At 46.0% G+C, this 23,123-nt stretch overlaps 2 protein-coding genes across 2 annotated transcripts; one reads left to right on the top strand and one right to left on the bottom strand.

Moving 5' to 3' along the window:
- Window positions 1–2,165: 2,165 nt before the first annotated feature.
- mrps9 (mitochondrial ribosomal protein S9) lies at window positions 2,166–8,143 on the bottom strand. Its single transcript, XM_052057729.1, has 11 exons — window positions 8,025–8,143; window positions 6,563–6,745; window positions 5,669–5,731; window positions 5,545–5,575; window positions 5,344–5,423; window positions 4,359–4,444; window positions 4,206–4,281; window positions 3,138–3,306; window positions 2,953–3,061; window positions 2,563–2,732; window positions 2,166–2,481 (listed from the first exon to the last, which is right to left on the bottom strand). Exons 1-11 carry the CDS (start codon window positions 8,133–8,135, stop codon window positions 2,390–2,392), a joined length of 1,170 nt encoding a protein of 389 aa, XP_051913689.1. The 5' UTR covers window positions 8,136–8,143; the 3' UTR covers window positions 2,166–2,389.
- Window positions 8,144–18,526: 10,383 nt separating this feature from the next.
- LOC127595837 (dual specificity protein phosphatase 7-like) lies at window positions 18,527–22,886 on the top strand. Its single transcript, XM_052057745.1, has 3 exons — window positions 18,527–19,261; window positions 19,856–20,284; window positions 21,442–22,886. The coding sequence occupies exons 1-3, from the start codon at window positions 18,892–18,894 to the stop codon at window positions 21,750–21,752; spliced, it is 1,110 nt and encodes a 369-aa protein (XP_051913705.1). The 5' UTR covers window positions 18,527–18,891; the 3' UTR covers window positions 21,753–22,886.
- Window positions 22,887–23,123: the final 237 nt, after the last annotated feature.

The following is a 23,123-nucleotide window of genomic DNA, read 5'->3' as shown; positions in this document are numbered from 1 at the left end:
ACGAGAGAGCTAGTTAGTGAAAAAAAAACAACACGGTGGAAAGTGGAAAGGTGAGAAAATGGATAGGAAACGCAGTGAAATGTGGACTCATTTCAATGTAATCGATAGTTCAAAGGCAGCGTGTAGACTGTGCAAGGTTAAAATATCCCATAGATCAGGCTCCACAAATAACCTGCACAGGCACATCAGAAATGTCCACCCATCAGTACAATTTGAAGAGAAAAGACAAGCAAGGGAACCAGATATTAATGAAGGTGCTAGTGTGTCTGCAACTGTTGCTGCTGCTGCAATGTCACAACTGCCTAGATGTACAACCCAGAGCTCTATGAGCCACTTTATGCAAAAAGCTATAAAACCACCAAAACAGAACACATTTGACGAGGAACTGGGTAAAATGATTGCAAGGGATTTTCATCCATTTTGTGTTGGCTGTGTGTTGTCGCAACATCTGTCCCCTCAGAGAGAATCTTCTCCAAAACAGGGCAAATATTAACAGAGAGGAGAAACAGGATCAACCCCTCAAAGCTGAGGCACTTGGTTTTTCTTTATGCCAATCTTCGCTAAAGACAAGCTAAAACCTTTACCTGGATGCTGCTTTTTTTCTTTTTGTTTTACAATTTTTAATTTATAATTTGTTGTGTGGTGTTCAAAGCTTACTTATATTTTACTGTAAATAGTTAAAAGCTTATAAATATACACATTCAGAGATTGGAACTTTTTGACAACCTTGTTTTGAGATGGGTCTTTGTACTTTGTTTTTAATTTTTGTAGCACTCCATGTTGAGTATGTTCAGAAGAATATAAATAAAGTCATACAAATAATAAATATTTGATATAATGTCTATTTGTTGCATTAGTACTTCATTTTACACATAATATTACGTTATTTTTGGTATTAAATTAATTTAAGCAACAAAAAAAACTGAGGAGCCATTTGGGAGCCGAAAGAGCCGGCTCTTTTTAGGGAGCCGATCCAAAAGAGCCGGCTCTCTAAAAGGAGCCGGAATTCCCATCACTAGACTAGACAACCGTGAGCAGATACTTGTAGTTAATTTAAGATGTTTCTCCGCCCACTTTAAACTCCACCCTGCCGTCTCTGAAGATTAACTGCCGCGGTTTATATTTCAATACGAGTTATTTTGTTATTTTTTTATAAATCTGTCATGTTCGTTTCAAGAAATCTAATTTAATTCCTAATTACAGCATAACTTCACTCTTGTTTGTGACTGATAAAAATTCAACACATTGGATTGTTGTGCGTTTGTCGCCATCTTGTGGTTACATCACATCGTCACAAGCACTATTTTAACACCGGCTCAATTAACCCCATGAGCTGCACAACCATACCTGTCAACTCATACGGTTTAGCCATAGTTCATACGGATTTTGTGGTGAATCTTACGTATATGGCCGTATCGCACAAATCATACGGATTCTGAAAATTTCCGGGTTTTGCCCCCCGCCCCGAATGGTGCTAGTCTACTCGAATGCTTTCATTTCCAAAGTAAATATGAATGGATGCTGTAACTTCGAGCCGATGGGTCAGCATTTGGAGTAGGTGAAAAAAGTAACGCAGGAATACAACTCTGAACACAGCAATGCCACTAAGTAGAATGATGATTAGACATTAACCAGACATTGTATTATGGAGATCTACAATAAATATCATTGAAAATATCATGGGTGTTTTTCTGCCGTTATTTTCACATATAAAACGCTTTGTTATGTTATAAGGATTTTTTGCTCTTTATAAGGATTTTTTTGGTAGTTTATCCAGGTTGGCGCTCCGAAAAGTTGACAGGTAAGCACAACGTTCACATAATTTTTCATCACCAACACGATAGAAACTTGAAATTGATTGTGTGGTATGCCTTTAAGAAAACATTGGTTTTAAGTAGATGACCAAATCATTATTCATGTCCAATTTGTATAGGAATTCAGGTAATTCCAGAGGGATCACATAGTTTTTTCCCCAACTATATAAATGTAATGCTCTGTGTAAGTTACACATCAGTGGTCAAATTTGACTATTGCAATAAAGTTAGCATATTCATGTAGAACCAGACCGCCAGACATACAAATGTAAATTCCACACCGAAAGTCTCATGTTGACACAGGCTTCACCATGGAGCTCAAGCTGAATCATTTTTTGGTGACACAAGAGATGTAATCATGTTTTTTTGTAATGATGAGCAGTTATGGATATGTATTCATTTATGAATGAATATAATAAAACTTGTTCAGTTGTTCTGGACAGAAGCACCTCATGGCTGAGTACCAAATGTGGCATCCATGATAAAGTTTTCTGAGTCGGAGACAATCTCAGTTCCATTTGTAGAGTACCACATGTAAAGAGGTCATTATTGCATGATCTCTGGTGGGATCATCCTCAGCGTTTCTTCCAGGTGAATTTCTTCCTGGCGCCTTCCTGACCCGGCTTCTTCCTTTCCCTCACTCTGGGATCAGGAGTCAGAAGACCAGCTGGCAAATAAAGGGGAAAAAAAGAACTCCAACATTTGACAGCTACACTCTGAGGTGGCAAAAGCTGGCTGGCATGCCCACCTTGCCTCATGATCTCCACATCTCTCTCAGAGAGAAAGCTGCACAGGGCCCGAGAAATGGCAAGTCGCAGTGCCCCTGCCTGGCTGGACCGCCCACCACCGCTCACGGTGCTCTCCACGTCAAAGCGTCCCAGCATGCCCATAAACTGGAGCGGGAACATGAGCTGTTCTCTGTGCACACAAAACCGAGGGAGGATAAACGTGAGGAGGAGTCAACACAATCATATACAATGACGTGAAACATTCCCAGAATGTTTAAATTCTTGGTGGAGCATGTGAGGCTGCTGACACGGACCCTTTCAACTGTGTAATTCATTCACATCAAGGAGATAAAGACACAGTGAGCGGTGAGAGCAGAAACTGTTTAAGAAAAAAAAAAGCACTCGCCAACCTGTCTTGTAGCACAGAGAAGTACTGGGTGTAGTTCTGCCCATTAATGTTGACACTTCCAGAGCCGCCATCTCTCAGAACCACGGAGGCATTTGATGTCTTTCTTCGTCCTGAGAGTCAATACAAAGACCATCACATTTTTTCACATGATAGCGCAGCAGAAGTGAAAAAAAAGTCTGCATCTACCTTGGGAGGTGATAAAAGCCATGCCCTTTTCATCCTTCTCCAAGGATGGAACAGTCCGCTTCATGGACTGAGATTCGAGTCGTTGGCGATAACTGAGAACAAACTGCTCCTCCATGGCGCAGTACGGCAGAGACAGCAGCCGCTCCATGAGCTGGAGAAAGCGAGTGTACTGAAATGATAAAAAAACAGCCGGGCATCACACAGGTGCTTTGGGGTCTCTTGTGTTCTGATGCCATTTTTTTAATCTTCCCCGTCCACCCAGATGTACAGGGTTAAAAAAAAAAGAAAAAGTTTGTGTGTTGAAATAAAACAACCACCCTTTCAGCGCTCAGGACAAAGCAAAGAAAAAAAGTGTTACTTTGGTGCCATCTTGTGGTATTTTGGTACTTTTAGCTTGAATTGTTAAATGGTGTTTTTTCACCTGCATTTGTGATGTTCTGTTGGGTCTTTGAACGCCCCATGTGCACAGTAAAAATAAAACTTTTGCTCCTGTCCCGAGGTTTCTCCCCAATAGACTGTGAGGTGTACTTTGCCATCACATTTTGCCTCGAGTCCCTAACATCAATTACACCAGTCAACAACAATTTAATTCAAAGACGCCTGTATCCCTCGAAGACACTTTGATGCTGTTAAAAACACGCATTTACTTTTTTCCAACACATCAGGTTTTTAAGGTATTTTCATGATTTGTTTGACCGAGAAAAGGCTTGCGCAACACATATCAATCAATCAAACTTTATATTTTACCACGTGTTGAAATTTATAGCTATGGCATTTCAGAAAAAAAATTGACCTGTTACTGAATCTAAACCTTAATTTATCAATATTATTAAATATTACATGTTGTATTATTGCTATATTATTACCATTACTATTATGAAAACCCGATGTTATGAATCAGTGCAAGAAAATAAAGGTGGGAACATTTATTTGTATCGCCGATTTAAAAAATTGAGTGAAAACGTGTTGACCGATGTGAACGGTTAATTAAGTGACTTCAAAGGTGTGTGTTGTTGTGGAATATAGGCCAATAAACTAAAAATGCTGTGTTTCTTTGGAATCACTTACATCTTGAAGAGAAATGGGCTCGACCAGCAGCTCCTCCAGCTCCTCCTTCAGGAGCCACCTGCTTGTGCTGAGGGCGCTAATGAGAGGTAGACAGTGCTATTAGAATCATAACGACGCACCTCCTGAGTCCTCAAACGCAATTTGTGCACCCACATCCCCTTGACATCCTGGGAGAAGAGTCCTTTGGCTCGCAGACGATCCTGATGCTTCTCGATGTCGAGGATTTTACTCTGTGTGTCCTACAAACATTGAGGGACGTAAACACACTCAGGCTAAGGGAGTTTTTAAATCGCTATCCACAGCAGGCCTAAAGTCTTGTCTGTCAATTTATAAATGATTATGACGTGCAAGGCAATTCACACCATTTTTTGCCACTTATATTCACAGATAGTGCACAATTACCGAGTGAACTGTGATTATATCACACTACAGTTATGTCACCATCTACACCTCCACATCTACTCAAAAGAATTGTTTCAATGCCATGTAACAAATAGCACAGGTGAAGACATGTTCATCTTCAGACAACAAACTAGTTAAGACTATGCAGCACTCCATTTTGTCTTCATTTGTACTTAACAAATTTCACAATTCTGCACCATTTTGTTGACTAACCAATTTTTTTTTTAATTGAAGGGGGGGGGGGGTAAGCCTGTTCAGGATTTCTCAAGGGGACTAATGGACCATATGCACGGCAGCACATGAAAAGCAAAGGTCCGGCGCCTTACGTGTTTTCAGTCTTGGCCTGTTTCAAACTACAAAGATGCATTCTGAAGGAAACCTAACCCCATTCTTTAAATGTGTGTGAATGTGGCTTTGTGTAAGAGGTACTTTGTCTCCGTCCCACTTGTACATACATACCTGCATGTACAGTGAAACAATGACCGGTTCATTAAATCTGATACAGTACTTCACCGGCACTGGCATTAGTGGGAAAATTGCAAAAGTAATACGTCAATTAGAGTAACATGGTGTCATTCCAGGAGACAGTAAGTATATTTTGAAGAGTTTGATGCCGTCAATGTTATGGCTAGGCATTAGCAGAGTGACCGGATGTTATCACACCGTCGTACCCCAAACGCAGAAATGGTGCGTGTATACAGTCGATTGGCATAAACGTGACTTATGACAAACTCACGTGCATCAAGGTGTAGTAAGCCTGTTTTCCCGTATAAAACAGGAAGTGGAATGGCCGTCCGTCCATCCCCCATCGGACAGCTGCCAGAAGAGAAAAGACAATGTTAGTTCCACAGAGCAACCAGGAAAAAAACAAACAACAACCCAAATAAATAAATAAATAAATAAATAAAAAGAATACGAGGCGTTCAACATTATGTACCTCGCTGCTTTGGGAAGATTTCCTCCGGATGCTGATGAAGAAAGGACAATGTAACGTGCCAAAAAGGAGATTTTGAAAAAGATGTACCTTCATGCAAGAACATATGTCCAGTCACTATCTTTACCTTCATGAGGGGTCGTGCCTTCTTCTCAAATAAGCCAGAGGGGAAGAGGTAGGCGATGCTCCTCTTTAGAAGAAAATATAAAAGACAGGTAATGACAATGAGGACAGCTGAGAATAACAGAGGTCGTGGTAACAGATGGTGTTGAGAGTAGGGGAGGCTAAACTACAAGCTACCAACTGGTTCAAGGAAAGATGAGCTTGTGGGGCAGCGTAGACAGCAAGCAGAACTCGGACAGTATGTCCAACAATTCACCTCAAGTTCAGCAAGTGTGCATGCGCACACACTGATCGGCCACCAGATGCTCTTTTCTGCTTTTTGGCTAGGTGGATGAGCGAACAGGTGGTGTGCGGGCGGATTGTTGAGATTTCAGCTTGTCAACGGGGGAGGAGAAAGAATAGCTCACGGGGGCACAAGTGTGCCGAGACGCAAAGAAAGGTCGCCAAAAGTGAGAGGTTACTAGATAAAAAGTGGTAAAAGGCAAAAACAGATGAAGTCACACCTGTGTCCCCTCCACAATATTGCAGCAATTCCCAAAAGAGCGCAAGCTGAACAATTGAGGCGCACCACGTGGCATCGGGGTTTCAGACCAGAAAAGAGTCGTCAGCGTCAAACAAGATGACGACAATGAGCGCCATTCTTTCACCGTCACATCTGAAGACGTTGGACACTGTTTCTTTCGACTGTGAAAATCTTTTGAGTCTCAGTTTTGTTGTGCAATGTGTTCTAATGAGGCGCAAAATGCACATTTCAACTTGCAAAATTCGATCAAACACTGCTTCATTTGTGCCTTGTACTTGGACATGAACTGTGTGCAAAAGGTTGAAGAGCTGCTGATCTAAACCATAAATCTATTCAAATTGATGTTCAAACATTCCCCAAAGCTTCAATTCTTACATCTATGTCCTCTTGAGTGAAATTGTCAGGGTCCTCTCCCATCATGTTGGCCAGGTGCCGCTTGCCGATATTGAATTCCTCCACCTGCTTCTCGATAAACTCCATCGTGAACTTTTCGGGGCCAGCAGCAGCCAGGTTCTTCCTGTGCATGACGGCACTTGTACATATCCGTCTCCTGACTACCTAGAGGAGGAAAAGACAACAAGAACAAACGGAGGTTTAGTTTTACAATTTTCTCACAGAATTACTAAAGTGAGTGGGGGGCTGTAGAAGCACAATATTCTAACAGAAATATTGAACTGGTAAAAAGACGTAGAAGCACCCTGCTCAAGACAAAATGAGGATTTAGGTTGATTAATATGATTGATAAGAACACATAAAAAGCAAATTAAGATGACTATACTGTACTTCAGTGAACAGGGTGTGCCCACCCAAAAAAGTACTCACGCTTGAACTGCAAGTTATTCATGTATTTTGTTTTTGTTTCATGTGCAAGAAAATGACTCTAATGCAAGTATAAACATGTCACGGAAGTGCAAAGACATTTTAAACGACAATTTCAGTTGGCTCAACCAACGTGATGTTTCATTGCTGGCATCAGAGATAAGTTTGAAGCAGACAGAACTGTTTAAGATGGCTATGTATGAACGTTCTGGAAGACCTTGAACATAAGCCAACCCCACAAGAGAAGAACAAATGGTGGAAGTGATTCTCCATTCCAATCAGGTCATGAGACAGGAATCCCAAATTGAGCATCCATTGCATTGTGAAGTGAGCCCATTGGAAATGTTACATTGCACGGTTCAACTAATTGACGCAAACACTACTCAAAATCTGAATCAGCAACACCATTTCACAACAAACCCAAGTCCTTAAATCATTTTACAAAGTCCATCAATCTATCCATTTTAACAACTCTTATCCTGTATAGGGTAACAGTGGGGTGCTGGAGCCTATCCCAGCTGACTTGGGCGCAAGGTCGACCAAACCCTGAACTGGTCGCCAGTCAGTCGCAGGGCACATGTAGAGAACAACCATTCACACCTACATCGTCACCGAGTAGAACCCGATCCCACGCTGCCCCCACACAAGTCAGGTGAGTGTACCACTACACCATTAGTGACCCCGTTTAAAGAATTAACTTAAGACAAAATCAGATTTCCGAATCGGCGCAATACATCATGGTATACTGTACATTTGATTTTTCCAGTGGGCGTCGTGTTATACACTCCTTTCGATATGCATTGCGGGAAGTATCACAACACTGGGGGTAACTTCACTTAACATTCGAGCAGCATTGCAAAATGGCACACTCATTATATAGGATGGGACTTCAGGGGGATGTCAAACACTTCAACTGTGTCAGGAGCAAGAAGATGCTAGCTCAAGGGCATCACCGCTCTGTTCTTGTCTGCTTTAATTTTCCCAAGTGGGGTAAATATTCCTTACAAAACAGACTCACCTGTGCTGAGACTCCATATATACTTGACCAGTATGTTCCATATTTTGTGAGAAAACAGCCGAGCGTTCGCGTACACGGCGCCGGCATGATGGCTGGCAAAACTGACGTCATAGCGGAAGTTATCATGTCGTGACATGGGGAAATTACGTCAGCGTGACGTGCCTTAAGACGACCACACTGGTGGGGGCAAAGTTCTTATTAAATGCAGTCAGTGCCTTCAAAACCCCACAAATTATTGGATCTGATGTTTTTATTTTATACCAACATTAAATCGTGATATTGTGAAAAAAAGTATTTTATTTTGTATACGTCCACTAGTAACGATGATCCCCTCCAGAGCGTTGCAGTTGCTGAACAATAAAATCGATCTGGCGTCCAAGTCCTACGTCGGCCGGTCAGGCTCTCACCAGCCTATTCAAATGTCTCTCAGCGATAATGACTCCTTGCTTGCTTGCTTGCTCCAAGCTTTTCATGATGTCCTCGTTACTCATCCGAAACGTAAAGTAAAAGTTGATCACGCTGTCCTTGTCCATTATGTAGCTTTCCTTCGACCTTTCAACTTTGAAAAACGGTGAATTCGATGTTCTTCAAGTGAGCCACAAGAAGCTGCGACTACTTCATGCACAAACACTTATTTTGTGCGCATTTTCTTACCATTTTGTGCACGAAGTAGTAGGTTTTTTCCCCCCAAAACTAGTTGCCCGTGCGTACGTAATAATTACAGCGGGCGCACAAAGTATTATTATTATTATTGATTATTATTGTTATTATATTTGTATTTTTTGTTTTTCACGATACACGGGACTAAAAAAACGATCCAGATAGCTGGCAAGAAATGGGAGAAATTGCATCCAGTGTGTTTTCAATGATTTTTGTTTTCAAATATCTTGCTTACGAGACCCCACACAAGGTCAGGCAATTCATTAGTCAACATTCATTCATTCATTCCCGAACAGCTTTATCCTTACTAGGGTCGCGGGGATGCTGGAGCCTATCCCAGCTGTCTTCGGGCAGTAGGCGAGGGAAACTCTGAATCGGTTGCCAGCCAATCACAGGGCACACAGAGGCGAACAACCATCTACACCTACATTCACATCCAGGGACAATTTAGAGCAGGGTGGCTCAACCTTTTTTGTCCCAAGGGCTATTTTTCAAGTAGCCAACCTCCGGAGATCTACGCACACACACACATACATTAAACACTAAAAGTCCCAGGGCCAAGCCATTTGGGTTTCCTACATAGAACCAAATATTAACCAAACAGAAAAAAAACAATGACGAAACAGGTAGATCTCTGTTTGAAAAAAGGAAATCACTTCCTACCTCAGTGGGCTGACTTTGATCCCAAAGTCATTTTACAATCTCAGAATCTCATCCTCAAGAGTGGGGCTTTCGAAAAGTAATTTGACTTTGTCGGCAATGTCACCACCGTCAATATTTGCACCAAATGGACAACACATATAGCTGACTATTGGCTCGATGGATGCAAAGTCAGTAAAACGCCTCTCAAACTCTGACGAGATGCTCTGAACATGCTCCTCATAACGTGCACTGTCAAACTGTGTCACGCCTTTCCCTTGACGTTCTGCTTGCATGTGAGAGAAGTTGCACAGGTTACCAAGACGCAGACGGTTGGACATCAGCTTTAGCTTGCTTTTAAATGTACTCACTGAACTCATCATGTTGACTACATCTTTACACTTACCCTGCAGCTATAAATTCAATTCATTGAGCTGGCCAGTGAGATCAGTGAGCAAAGATAGATCTAAAAGCCACTGTTTTGTCCCGCTAAGAAATCCCATGAAAGCATTAAAAATATCCTCACCCCTGGTGTGTACTGTTAATGGCAAAATGGTGAGTAGCTCTTTATTGGTACTTCATTGGTGGAAATCGCTGCCCATCTTCAAATCTTCAAATCCCTCCTCAAAACTCACGTGTATTCTTTGGCATTCGACTCAGCATGACTTAGATTTGTTTTTGATTTTACTGTTCGGTGCTTTCTACCGTCTTTGTTACCGATTAGTTTTAATGTTTATTGTTTTTGTTAACTTGCTCTATGTACAGCACTTTGTATGCAGCGATGGCTGTTCGAAAGTGCTCTATAAATACTGTTGACTTGACTTGTGTCAATCAAGTAACGGGATTGACGATAGGCTGTAAGGGTGTGGAAAATAATCGATATTAATCGATACATCGATGCGCACATCCGCGATCCGAGTGCATCGGCTCATTCACTGGGTACGACGCGATTGACGGGTGAAATCGCGATTCATCACGATGCATTGATGGGTATCGGTGAAATCGCGATTCATCACGATGCATTGATGGGTATCTGTAAAATCCAATTCAATCGCCGTTTTATTCATGTTAAACGTCACATATCTGCCCTTTCCTAGGCGCAATGAATGCACCATCATTGCTTTGCGTTTTGTGTTGAATACGGACGGTAGCCGTGCGTCACATACAGTCCAGTACACAACAAGCGAAACATTATGGAAGTTAGCGCACGCAGCAGCAAGGAAACTACTATATTTAATGCAGCCGCAACATTCAAATCTTATGTTTGGAAATACTACGGCTTCGAAAAGAAAGACGGAAAGCTTGATAAAACCTCCGTAATTTGCAAGGAATGTCGCACTAAGAAGCCATACAACGGCAGCACCACAAATATGCAGACCCACTTAAACCGATGGCACCAGATCACCGACAAGTTTCCCTCCCGCTTCCCCGCCCAGTTCCTCGTCGGACACCGGAGAAACTCTTGGTAAACCAGGTCAGGATCAGAAAAAAATTGCCTCTTATTTTGGGAGTCCCCTTGCAACTCACTGTGACCGCGCAATGGCTATAACTAAGGCCACTGCTTATTTCATATGCAAAGACCTCCAGCCTTAGTGTGGTGGACAACGAGGGTTTCAGACAGCTCGTGCACGTTTTGCAACCCAGGTATAAAATACCAGACAGGTCTGTGTTCACTTACAAACATATTCCCGATGTGTACAACAAAGTGAGAAGTGAGATTACTGTGTCGCTGAACAGTGCGCAAAGAGTTGCACTTACAGTGGATGGGTGGACATCTTGCGCTATAGATTCATATATATATATATATGAATATTTCATATAAGACACTCAGTGAGAGTCTGTTTGTGTTTACACTTGTCACGTTGCGCCCGAGGCGATGAAAAATCGCCTCGTGCACAACAAAAATAACGAGGTAGATCCCAGGGAAAAGCAGACACGAAAAGATCTTGTATGAAACACAAAAGGTTTTAATAACGAACAGAAAGAGCCCGACAGGGAAAACGGTAACAAAAAACGCTGGTCAAATAAGGACCAGGAAATAAGGGAAACAACCGAAAACGCTCGCGGAAAAACAAAGAGCGAGGAAGTACAGAGATCAGTAAACTTAGAGCAATAACAATTTGGATGCAACGCGAATAACAATAGTAGTGGCCGTAAGGCAAAAAGGCAGCGAGTAATATCGAACGATGAAATAGCGCGAGAACAATGGCACGGTAAGGAATTCTCCGGCAGTGAGTAAACTGCCGGAGTCTCCTAATAAAGGAAGCATAATCATCCCGAGTGAACAACAGGTGTGCAGTCGGCGGGGAGAAAGCCCGCCCCCTGCAGGCAGGCACGGAACGTGACAGTACCCCCCCCTCAACGGACGCCTCCCGGCGGACCCCCCGGTTTGGAAGGATGTGAGGTGTGGAAGTCGCGCAGAAGGGACGGATCAAGGATCCAGGAGCGAGGCACCCATTGCCGCTCCTCCGGCCCGTAGCCCTCCCAATCGACCAGGTACTGGAAGCCCCTGCCCCTGCGCCGAGAGTCCAGGATGGCACGCACCGTGTACACTGGACCACCCTCGACCACCCGCGGAGGTGGCGGCGGCGTGGGAGGAGGAGCCAAGTCACTGGAAGACACGGGTTTGAGTAGGGAGACGTGGAAGACGGGGTGAACCTTCATGGTGGGTGGCAGCCGGAGCCTGACTGCAGCTGGACTGATGACGGCCTCGACCTCGAATGGTCCAGTGAATCGGGGTCCCAGTTTTGCAGACGTGCCGGCCAGGCGAAGATCCCTCGTTGCCAGCCACACCTTCTGCCCCACCACATATGAGGGCGCCGGGCGCCGACGACGATCTGCGATCTGCCGGTTCCGGGTCGCAGTGCGGGACAACGCAGCCCGGGCCTCCTTCCACACGTGATGGGCCCGCTTAAGGTGGTGCTGTATGGAAGGGACCTCCACCTGCCCCTCCTGGGATGGAAACAACGGTGGCTGGTACCCGTAAGCCGTCATGAATGGTGATCTGCCCGTGGCGGAAGAGACGAGGGTGTTGTGGGCATATTCCACCCAGGGTAAGTGGTCGACCCAGGATGCGGGACGGTGGAGGCACACACAGCGGAGGGCCGCCCCCAGATCCTGATTGGCGCGCTCAGCCTGTCCATTGGACTGCGGGTGGCCTTGATGAACTCCGTCACGTCGCTGCGGAGCTCCGGCCACCAGAAACGCTGGGCGACGAGTTGCACAGTCCGGTTCACCCCGGGATCACACGCCACCTTGGACCCATGTCCCCACTGCAGAACCTCAGATCGGTGGGAAGGAGGTACGAACAGCCTCCCCGCTGGGCACCCCGCCGGCACCTGAACCCCCTCCAGGGCTGCCTGGATCCGCTGCTCAATCTCCCACTGGACGGCCCCCACGATGCACTGGGTCGGGAGGATGGTCTCCGGGGATCGGTCCCTCCCCGCAGGTTCGTGGAGACGGGAAAGGGCGTCGGGCTTAGTGTTCTTAGACCCGGGAGAGTAGGTGAGGATGAAGTCGAACCTGGTGAGGAAGAGGGCCCACCGGGCCTGACGGGCGTTTAGTCTTTTGGCGGAGCGGAGATAAGCGAGGTTCTTATGATCTGTGTAGACCGTAAAAGGTTCCTTTGCCCCCTCGAGCCAGTGCCGCCACTCCTGCAAGGCGGTCACAACTGCCAACAGTTCACGGTTGCCCACGTCGTAATTGGACTCGGCGGCACTGAGTCGACGGGAGAAGAAGGCGCAGGGGTGCAGCTTCTGGTCGACCGGAGAGCGCTGGGACAGCACAGTCCCCACCCCCGAATCCGAGGCGTCCACCTCCACGATAAAGGGGAGATCAGGATCAGGATGTTGTAGTACGGGGGGACTGGTAAACGCCGCCTTCAGGTTCGCGAACGCCGCATCCGCGGTCGGATCCCACTTAAATGGGATTTTAATGGACGTAAGGCGGGTTAAGGGGAGCGCCTTCTGACTGTAACCGCGGATGAAGCGTCGGTAGAAGTTGGCGAACCCCAAAAAGCGCTGCAGGTCCTTGCGATTGGTAGGAACCGGCCAGTTAGTGACTGCACGCGTCTTAATGGGGTCCGCCCTTAACCTGCCCTGTTCGATAATGAACCCCAGGAAGGAGATGACGGGGACATGGAATTCACACTTTTCTGCCTTGACGAAGAGCCGGTTCTCCAGTAGACGTTGTAGCACCAGCCTAACGTGTTGCTGGTGCTCGTGTAATGACCGGGAAAAAATTAAAATATCGTCAAGATAAACGAAACAAAAAATGTTAATCATGTCCCTTAAAACGTCGTTGATTAGGTTCTGGAAAACGGCAGGAGCGTTGGTCAGCCCTATAGGCATAACCAAGTATTCAAAATGACCCAGAGGGGTCTTAAAAGCAGTTTTCCACTCGTCACCCTCCCGGACGCGAACCAAGTGGTAAGCGCTGCGTAAGTCTAATTTCGAGAAAATGGTGGCCGACTGTAATGGGGCGAAGGCGGAGTCCAACAAGGGTAGCGGGTATCTATTCTTAATTGTAATCTCGTTTAATCCACGATAGTCTACGCAGGGTCGCAGGGTCTTGTCTTTCTTCCCTACGAAGAAAAAACCCGCCCCTAACGGTGAACGCGATGGTCTAATGAGACCTGCAGCGAGCGAGCTGTTGATGTACTCCGTCAACGCCTCGCGCTCGGGTTGGGACACCTGATACAGCCGCGAGGTCGGCAACGGAGCGCCCGCCTGCAGGTCTATAGCGCAATCGTAGGGGCGGTGTGGGGGCAAAGAGCGGGCACGATCCTCGCTGAACACTTCCTTAAGATCCCGATAGCAACCCGGCACTCCGTCAAGGCAGATCTCCTCGGGGGGTGTGACACGTTCGTGCTTCCCGACGGCCGATTGTAGACAGTGCTGGTAACAATACTGGCTCCAGCTATCTATTGCTGGGCGCGCCCAGGAAATCACGGGGTTGTGTGTTTTAAGCCAGGGTAATCCGAGAATGATCGGGGCGTTGCGGGACCGCATCAAGTAAAAACGGCGATGCTCGACATGGTTGCCGGACAGTTGAAGTTTCAACGGCTCCGTTCTATGCGTAACTACCGCCAGGAGGCGCCCATCAAGATCACAAACCCGCTTCCTATCGATCAATTTTTCCACGGAACAACCCAGCTCGGATGCGAGATTGGTGTCCATTAAACAGTCATCTGCCCCAGAGTCTACCAGAGCCCGAAACCGCCACGACCGGGACCCACCAAATATCTCCCCCTCGAGCTCAAGTCTGTTGGGGTGTCCCGGCCGCGAGTCGACTCGCCTAGACTCGAAGGGTGGCGCGCGAGGTCGTGACTCACAGTACTCGTGGTGGACAGGGGGTGACGACCGCGGATGGCTGGTTGCGGCGTGAGGAGATGGTTGAACGCTGTCAGTCGTCGCTCGATCGCTGAAACGACGCCTTCTTTCCTCCGCACCAACGTCCTTGCCTCCCAGCTGCATCTGTTCCTCCGTGGGTGTACGCCGGAACTGGAACCGATCACCTCCACGCTCCCGGCTTCGCTCCCTCAGGCGATTGTCCATGAGGAGGGAGAGGTCGATTAACTCCTCCAGGTCCGTGCTGTGGTCGCGGGTCGCCAGCTCGTCTTTGAGTTGAGGGTTTAGTCCGCGGCGAAACAGACCACACAACGCCCGATCACCGTATCCACTCTGGGCGGCCAGGATCCGGAACTCGATGGAGTAGTCTGCTACCGATCGCTCTCCCTGGTGGAGGGCGAGTAACCGGCCCTCTGCCTCTTTGCCCCGTACGGGATGGTGGAACACCCGGCGGAACGCTGCCACGAAGTCGGGGAACGAAGTACGGAGATTCGGCTTAGCGTCACTGGTCGCAATCGCCCACGACGCCGCCGGACCTGTTAACAGACTCATGACATAAGCCACCTTGGCGGCATCATTAGCGTAGGCAGACGGCTGTTGGTCAAATATGAGAGAGCACTGGTGGAGGAAGTGTCCACACTGCCCGTGCTCACCCCCGTAGCGAGGGGGGTGTGGAAGCGATGGCTCCCTCGTCATAATGGGATATGAGGAGGGCGCTTCAGGAATGATAGAACGAACCCCGGGGGGAGATGGTCTCCGCTCCTCCACCCGGACCAACCGAGGTTCTAAATCATCGTACCGATGAGCCAGCATGGAGACCGCGCCGCGGAGTTCCTTAATGGCTTGGCCCTGCTGACTCCTCTGTTGCTCTTGTCGGGAAAGAGCGGACAAAATTATTTCGATGTCTGCGGGATCCATGGTGGCCGGAGAATTCTGTCACGTTGCGCCCGAGGCGATGAAAAATCGCCTCGTGCACAACAAAAATAACGAGGTAGATCCCAGGGAAAAGCAGACACGAAAAGATCTTGTATGAAACACAAAAGGTTTTAATAACGAACAGAAAGAGCCCGACAGGGAAAACGGTAACAAAAAAACGCTGGTCAAATAAGGACCAGGAAATAAGGGAAACAACCGAAAACGCTCGCGGAAAAACAAAGAGCGAGGAAGTACAGAGATCAGTAAACTTAGAGCAATAACAATTTGGATGCAACGCGAATAACAATAGTAGTGGCAGTAAGGCAAAAAGGCAGCGAGTAATATCGAACGATGAAATAGCGCGAGAGAACAATGGCACGGTAAGGAATTCTCCGGCAGTGAGTAAACTGCCGGAGTCTCCTAATAAAGGAAGCATAATCATCCCGAATGAACAACAGGTGTGCAGTCGGCGGGGAGAAAGCCCGCCCCCTGCAGGCAGGCACGGAACGTGACAACACTATAGCAACAGCTGTGAGTCTCAGGTGCCAAATTGTTTACATTTTCTTTGCACAAAACCCAATTGTGAAAGGGCTTAAATAAGTTGTTTTACAAGTTCTACTCTTTATAAGGAATAAAGTGGTATCCTTTTTGTAATACCATACTGAATTCCATCTTTTTAAAAGCTTTTTTTCTTTGCTTATTTGCATCATGTTTAATTGCACAATATCGCAACAAATTGCATTGTATCTTATCGGATCGCATTGATTTGAACATAATGTGTATCGAATCGTATCGCATCGCGACGACGGTGAAACGTATCGCATCGTATCGCCAGAAAATTCCATGTATCGTTTAAGTATCGCATCGCTGGCAGTGGATCGTGATGTGTATCGAATCGTCTTCAGTGCTGAGATTCACATCCCTAATAGGCTGACGCAGTGCGTCCTTTGTATTTAGCGCCGTTGTTTGAATGGCATTGCCACCACCGAGGCATTTTCAATGCTTGTCGTGTGAAAGCCCGGGAGCCGCATTGAACCAGTCAAAGAACCGCTATAATCGCTAGCTGCTCGCTACTGTTAACAGCGGTCAATTTCCAGCAGCGTTTCCAACTCATCGGTAAGGAAAGTAGCTATTGGGTGTCCTAAACGTCGCTCAATGATGTCATCAGTGCGTGTGATTTACTTGGGGAGTGTTTTTTTCCCGATCTTTTTTTTTCTTTTGTAAATTTTATTTGTTTTTGTTTTTTAAATGTATTTCAGACAAAGAAAAGTTTTACATTTACTTCCAGCCCAGATTGTAAACCTGACGCGAACAGCCAGCAGGGGCTTCATTTGTGGGAGGGGCCACAACAGCTCCCAGCGCTGCTCATTGAGAACAACGTGCTTTCACCACACATACTCCAAAAGTCTCCAATAACACGAGAAAAAGTCGCTAGATTGTTATAAGATAAGATAGATATACTTTATTTGTCCCACACTGGGTAAATTTACAGCCTCCAGCAGCAAGAATGTGGGTAGAAAGAAGAAAGAAAAAACAAACACCGTTCAATTAAGTGCAATATAAATACAAAATGGATAAATCGCAGTGCTATTTACAATTCTTTTTTACATCATTTAATTATTATTATTATTATTATTATTATTATTATTATTGTTGTTGTTGTAATTTTTATTCAGCAGCCTGACAGGAGTCGGTAGGAACGAGCGTCGGTATCTTGTCACTTTTTTGAAAAAAGAGTCGCTCGAGAGGATCTGAATACTCACTAAATATAGAGTCAAAGTTGCTGAGTTTGGTGACACTGACTTTCTGTCATGTCATTAAAAAAAGACTTTGTTTTTTCAACACACCTCACGGGTCGACTTGGGATCAGCCTGCGGTGGACTGGTTGAGCACCCCTGATTTAGAGTGTCTAATCAGCCTGCCATGCATGTTTTTGGAAAGTGGGAGGAAACCTCAGTACCCGGAGAAGACCCACGCAGGCCCGGGGACAACATGCAAACTCCACACAGGGAGGCCGGAGATGGAATTGAACCCGGGACCTCTGCACTGTGAAGTTGACGGCCTAACCACCGGACTACTGGGCCGCCCATTAGTCAGCATGTCATGCACGATCACTGTGTCAGATCAAAACCAAGCTTTGCAAACTGAATAAAAGACAATAATGAAACAACTAAAACAATGACTAAAGAAATAATGTAAACAAAACGGGCCTTTAAGTACTATTTACATTTGTACTGCCGCAAAGCTGGGAGTGCAACCAGTCTCCCAGCGACGCTGTAAGTTTTCTCTTTCGGTCCAGATTCGAGAGAATAGACTAGAGTATTCATTCGTTCGTCTTCCTAACCGCTTGATCCTCACTAGGGTCGCGGGGGGTGCTGGAGCCTATCCCAGCTGTCTCCAGGCAGTAGGCGGGGGTCACCCTGAATCGGTTGCCAGCCAATCGCAGGGCACACAGAGACGAACAACCATCCACGCTTACACCTCGGGACAATTTAGAGTGTTCAATCAGCCTGCCATGCATATTTTTGGAATGTGGGAGGAAACTGGAGCACCCGGAGAAAACCCACGCAGGCCCGGGGAGAACATGCAAACTCCACACAGAGGGGCCAGAGCTGGAATCGAACCCGGTATCTCTGCACTGTGAAGGCGACGTGCTAACCACTGGACTACCGGGCCGCCCCTAGACTAGAGTATAATTTATTATTATTTGTAATATTTTAGACAGGTACAATGTGCATGGCCCTAAGTAGTACCGCTGCATGTTTGACTGGATATATACTGTACATATGTTTGGATGGCAATTAGCAGAGACAATTCAACAATGGACACGGGTGAAAATAAAAGAAAAAAAATAAAAGAAAGTTCTTTTGAGGTGATTAAGAAATGATCGTTTGTTACCTAACTTCCGCCCGCTACGACTTTCCAGTCATCGGGAGCAAACTCCTCCCTCCGGAGTTGCTCGCTCTGCTGTCATGCATCGGAATGAGAAACCCCAATTGTAGTACGATGCAGGGCGGGCGGAAGTTGACCAACACTTTTTTTCGCTTTGAAAGAAATCACGTTTCAAGGTGGAATACCGTGCGCGCGTGAAAGCGGATTCGCATTTGTGGAAGGCGCATTCTCTCCGCTTGATGGGAAGGGCGAAGCGGAAAAAAAGGGGAAAGCTCTCCGCTCAGCTCATGCGCCAAGCCGAACGCTCATCGCGGCCGCGGGGCTCCCTGTTTGCGGGTAAAATGTAGCGCGTCGCCGCGGAGAACTCGGAGCATGTAAAAGGAAAGCCACCCGAGCTCGACACCAAGCGCGATATGTCTGATGTGACGGCGAGCAAGAGCGTGGAATGGCTGCAAGTGGAGTTGGACTCGGGCGCCTCTTCGGTCCTCCTGCTCGACTGCCGCGCACACGAGCTGTACGAGTCGTCTCACATTGAGGGCGCTATCAGCGTGGCCATCCCGGCCCTGATGCTCCGCAGGTTCAAGAAGGGCAACATCCCCATTCGGACCATCATTCCCAACCACGAGGACAAAGAGAGTTTCACGCGAAGATGTCGAACGGACACGGTGGTTCTGTACGATGAGAGCACCGTCGGTTGGTCGGACAGCGGCCCCCCGTCGTCCGTTTTGGGTTTGCTTCTCCAAAAACTCCACGAGGACGGCTGTAAAGCGCACTACCTGGAGGGTATGTGTCCAAAAAAGTTACTTGGAGCTATAGCTAACGTGTCGTGAACTCGAGCTGTGTGTGCTGAACCGTGCCGTGCAGAGTTAAGTCGTGTTTACTTGAAAATGCAAACACGCTTTATGTCACTCACGTCAAGCTAGTCGTAGTCGTAGTTTTTGCGTCATTAACGCGAAGGCTGATTTGTTTTGGTTCTTGTTGAGCTTGAAGACACGTCGAAAGCGTTGCTGCACGTTTAAACTTTTGAAAAAGGCGATTCCTGTTTTTATTAACACTGTATATACAGTCGTTGTGGTTGTATTGGTCCCCTCGTAATGCCCCGATAGTTTAGCGTGTGCTTGTTTTCCAGGTTTGAAAGTTCTTAGTATGTCATTGAAATTATCAATTAAAATTCCAAAATGGCTACGTTGTGTTTTGCTTGCTGCAGCAAGCATGCGTTTCATGAATGGTCTGTTCGTGGAACCGGATCGACTTGTGTAGTATACCACTTCACTGCAGTGCCGCACGTTCTTCACTGAAATGACATCATGTTGTTGATTCTCTAAACGAGGAAGCTGGGTTTTTTTTTCAATATGATTTGTTTTGGTTACTCTCCAGGTGGCTTTGTAAAATTCCACACAGAGTACCCAGAACACTGTGAGACGCTCCTCGACAGCTCCTGTCCGAGCTCCTCTCCTCCGCTCTCCTTTCTGGGTTTTGGAAATTTGCGGATCAGCTCTGACTGTTCAGATGGGGAATCTGACCGAGAACCCAGCAGCGCCACTGAGCCAGAGGAGAGCCCCCTTCCCAGCAATCAGCCAGCCTTCCCAGTTCAGATCCTGCCTTACCTTTACCTGGGCTGTGCCAAAGACTCGACCAACATTGATGTGCTGGGACAACACAACATTAAGTACATCCTGAACGTCACACCCAATCTGCCCAACATGTTTGAACACGAGGGCCGTTTCAGGTATAAACAGATCCCTATTTCAGATCACTGGAGTCAAAATCTATCCCAGTTCTTCCCAGAGGCCATATCATTTATAGGTGAGTGTGCATATGCACTTTCACCCCTTCCACCAAAATGTTCTATTTTGCTTTTGTTTATTCTCACAGTGACATGAGCTTTTGTGGTGTTACATGTGCGTCAACTGGATCTATCTCAGTGACCTCACTCTTTATCAGCTGTGAAATTCCCACACTGTTGTTTATCCTTGCACAGTTCATTGGTTTGATTTGTTTTTTTTCCTGAGTGGAATCCAGAGTATACTTGAGCTGCACAATACATTGAAAAACGATCTTCAGCACGATAATGGCTCACGCAGTATGCATCTCACATAGACGTGCAATAAGTTTCATCGCGCTGACGGTGGGCTTAACTGTTGTATCTCCAAAATGCTGACTTTTCAGGGGACCCCAAAAACGGGATGTAATTAACATGGCATTGTCAAAGAGCCATTTTCAGTACTTAAGAGTGGGCAATCATTTGCGGAAAAAATAACACCCACACCTGGTTAGTGACCAAGAGTGTAAAATTGTGTGTGTGTGTGTGTGTGTGTGTGTGTGTGTGTGCGTGTGTGTGTGTGTGTGTGTGTGTGTGTGTGTGGAGGAGGTATGAAGTTTACCAAATTGTGACATAGGTTTTGGCACAATGCCAGCAATACAATAATTTTTTTAATGATAATTGCTTCTAGGGTGGTGTTTTTATATTACTCTATAAGTGGTTGTTTTTGCTGTAATCAAATACAAAGACTGCCAATTGTTGTTAAACAGTTCAAACAAGGACATATTGTTACTGAGAAGGCGCACGTCATCTGTGTTAGCTGCTTCCAATTTGAGTGACGCTTTGGTACTTGCTTTGGTACTCTCAAAAGCAGAGCTTGTTTGTCGGTTTCTTGAGAGGTTCAGTGCTAGAACCAGGAAGGAAGTGGCACTTGCACTCTGTGCTGCCTCTGATTGCAGGGTCACATGCTAGTCGGGAATCTGCCGGATATTTGGTGCGTGTCTTTTTTTTTTAGTAAATGAATTCCTAGAATCAGTCTCAAGCCCTTTTTGTCCTCCGTCGAATCTTATAATGGTGTCATTGTGCCAGCAAGCTGATTGTTTATGTCTACTTGAGTCACGTTGATGAATGAAAATATTCACAAAGAGTCTCAAGATTGTGCGAAATTTGCTGACACGCCGGCTTTGTTTTCCTCTCGCAGACGAAGCTCGGTCCAAGCAGTGTGGCGTTCTGGTGCACTGTCTGGCTGGCATCAGCCGCTCGGTTACCGTCACCGTGGCTTACTTGATGCAGAGACTCAACCTGCCGCTCAACGACGCCTACGACTTTGTTAAGAGAAAGAAGTCCAACATTTCCCCCAATTTTAACTTCATGGGCCAGCTGTTGGACTTTGAGCGGACGCTGGGCCTGCGCAGTCCCTGCGACAACCGCGCCACCGGCGAGGAGCAGCTCTTCTTCACCACGCCCACCAATCACAACGTCTTTCAGCTGGACACACTGGACTCGTCTTGAACGTCGATGGTGGTGGTGGTTTTACCTTGTCGGCTTCCTGACGTCTCTGCAACTTTGGCAGAGAACAAGCCCAAGCCATATTTGAGTCAGACGCTGTCGGATGCCTTTTTACCTAACACGAGGAGAAATGTGTTCATCAGTACATGACCATCTATCATGTACTGCCATATTAGCCATAACGTGTCCAAATATATCTGGTGAGATTGCTTTTTGACTTCCTTGTTTTTGTTTCATTAGATTTTTTTTTTTTTAAACCAGCTTTCTTTTAATTAGTAATGACTGCTGCTTCAATTGTCTTAATAGTCTTTGTCAATCAGAATGTTTTGCAACTGAGGGAAAATAAGCTACTCCAGTCATCCGGCCTTGAATTTCTGTCCCTTTTTTTTTCAGTCTGTTGACCGTTCAGCCGTTGTGCGGTTGAAATAAAGCGCCGCAGTGGGTCCTCTTTTAAGTCTGAATGTTCTCACTCACACTTTTTAACAACAGGAATGTAACTGTAAGTGGCTGCATACTCCACAAGCACCTTTGGAAGCATGTAACACTGCTCTTCATTCCGTTTCTCACAAACGACTGAATTTGCATGACTGTGTTCCACCTTGTGCCGCAGATCTTGTTTATATCATGAAATCGTGAAATTAAGCTTGCGGAACTGGACCAAGGTTTTGTCATCTTTTCACAAAAGTGTAACAGGATTACTTACCCTCAAAAAATAACGGACAACTTTGCGCCTTCTTTTGTATCCTTGAGCGTATTGTGTCCGGAGCGCCTCCCTCTGTGGCACAATGTCGCTGAAGGGAAACGCGATGGCACACGATTAACCATCTCTGCCCCCCCGGGCCTCCGAGCTAGTGAGAATGAAAGTTGGACAAACGTGTTCTTACCTCACCGAGAGCTCTTTTTCAGGGATTTTTGTAGGCATCTCTATCATGTCAAGTGCATTAAAGGGCTCTTTTGGTTGCTACGTTTGTCAAGATGTACATAGAGTCAATTGTAACTGGGGGACCCTTTTCTCAAAAATAATGAAGGATCGAACAGTGACTTGATTCTGACCCTTATGTATAGTGTCTGAACTAAAATGTCCGAAATATTCTGTATAAGTTTATATGACAAATATATTGTATATTTTTACTTGAATATGCTCTTGTGTTCTCTTTGTGTTGGGTGTCTTACATGACAATCTGCGTATACATGTCAGACAACAAATGCCTCCACTTAAGATCAAAATGATTCTGAAGTTAATTCTGCCAGTGCCAATAGAATACAGTAGCTTCTTTTTGACCCGTTTTCACTTTGCAGTTTGGTCATATTTGCACGACGGCACTCTGGACCTCACCTATTTCTGCAACCGTGAATCTTATCGACAAAATGTAC

The sequence above is a fragment of the Hippocampus zosterae genome, chromosome 2 (assembly GCF_025434085.1).
Source record: "Hippocampus zosterae strain Florida chromosome 2, ASM2543408v3, whole genome shotgun sequence".
Classification (NCBI taxonomy): Eukaryota; Metazoa; Chordata; class Actinopteri; order Syngnathiformes; family Syngnathidae; genus Hippocampus; species Hippocampus zosterae.
Note: the sequence above shows the minus strand (reverse complement) of the source record. Positions and strands in the feature narration are given on the sequence as shown.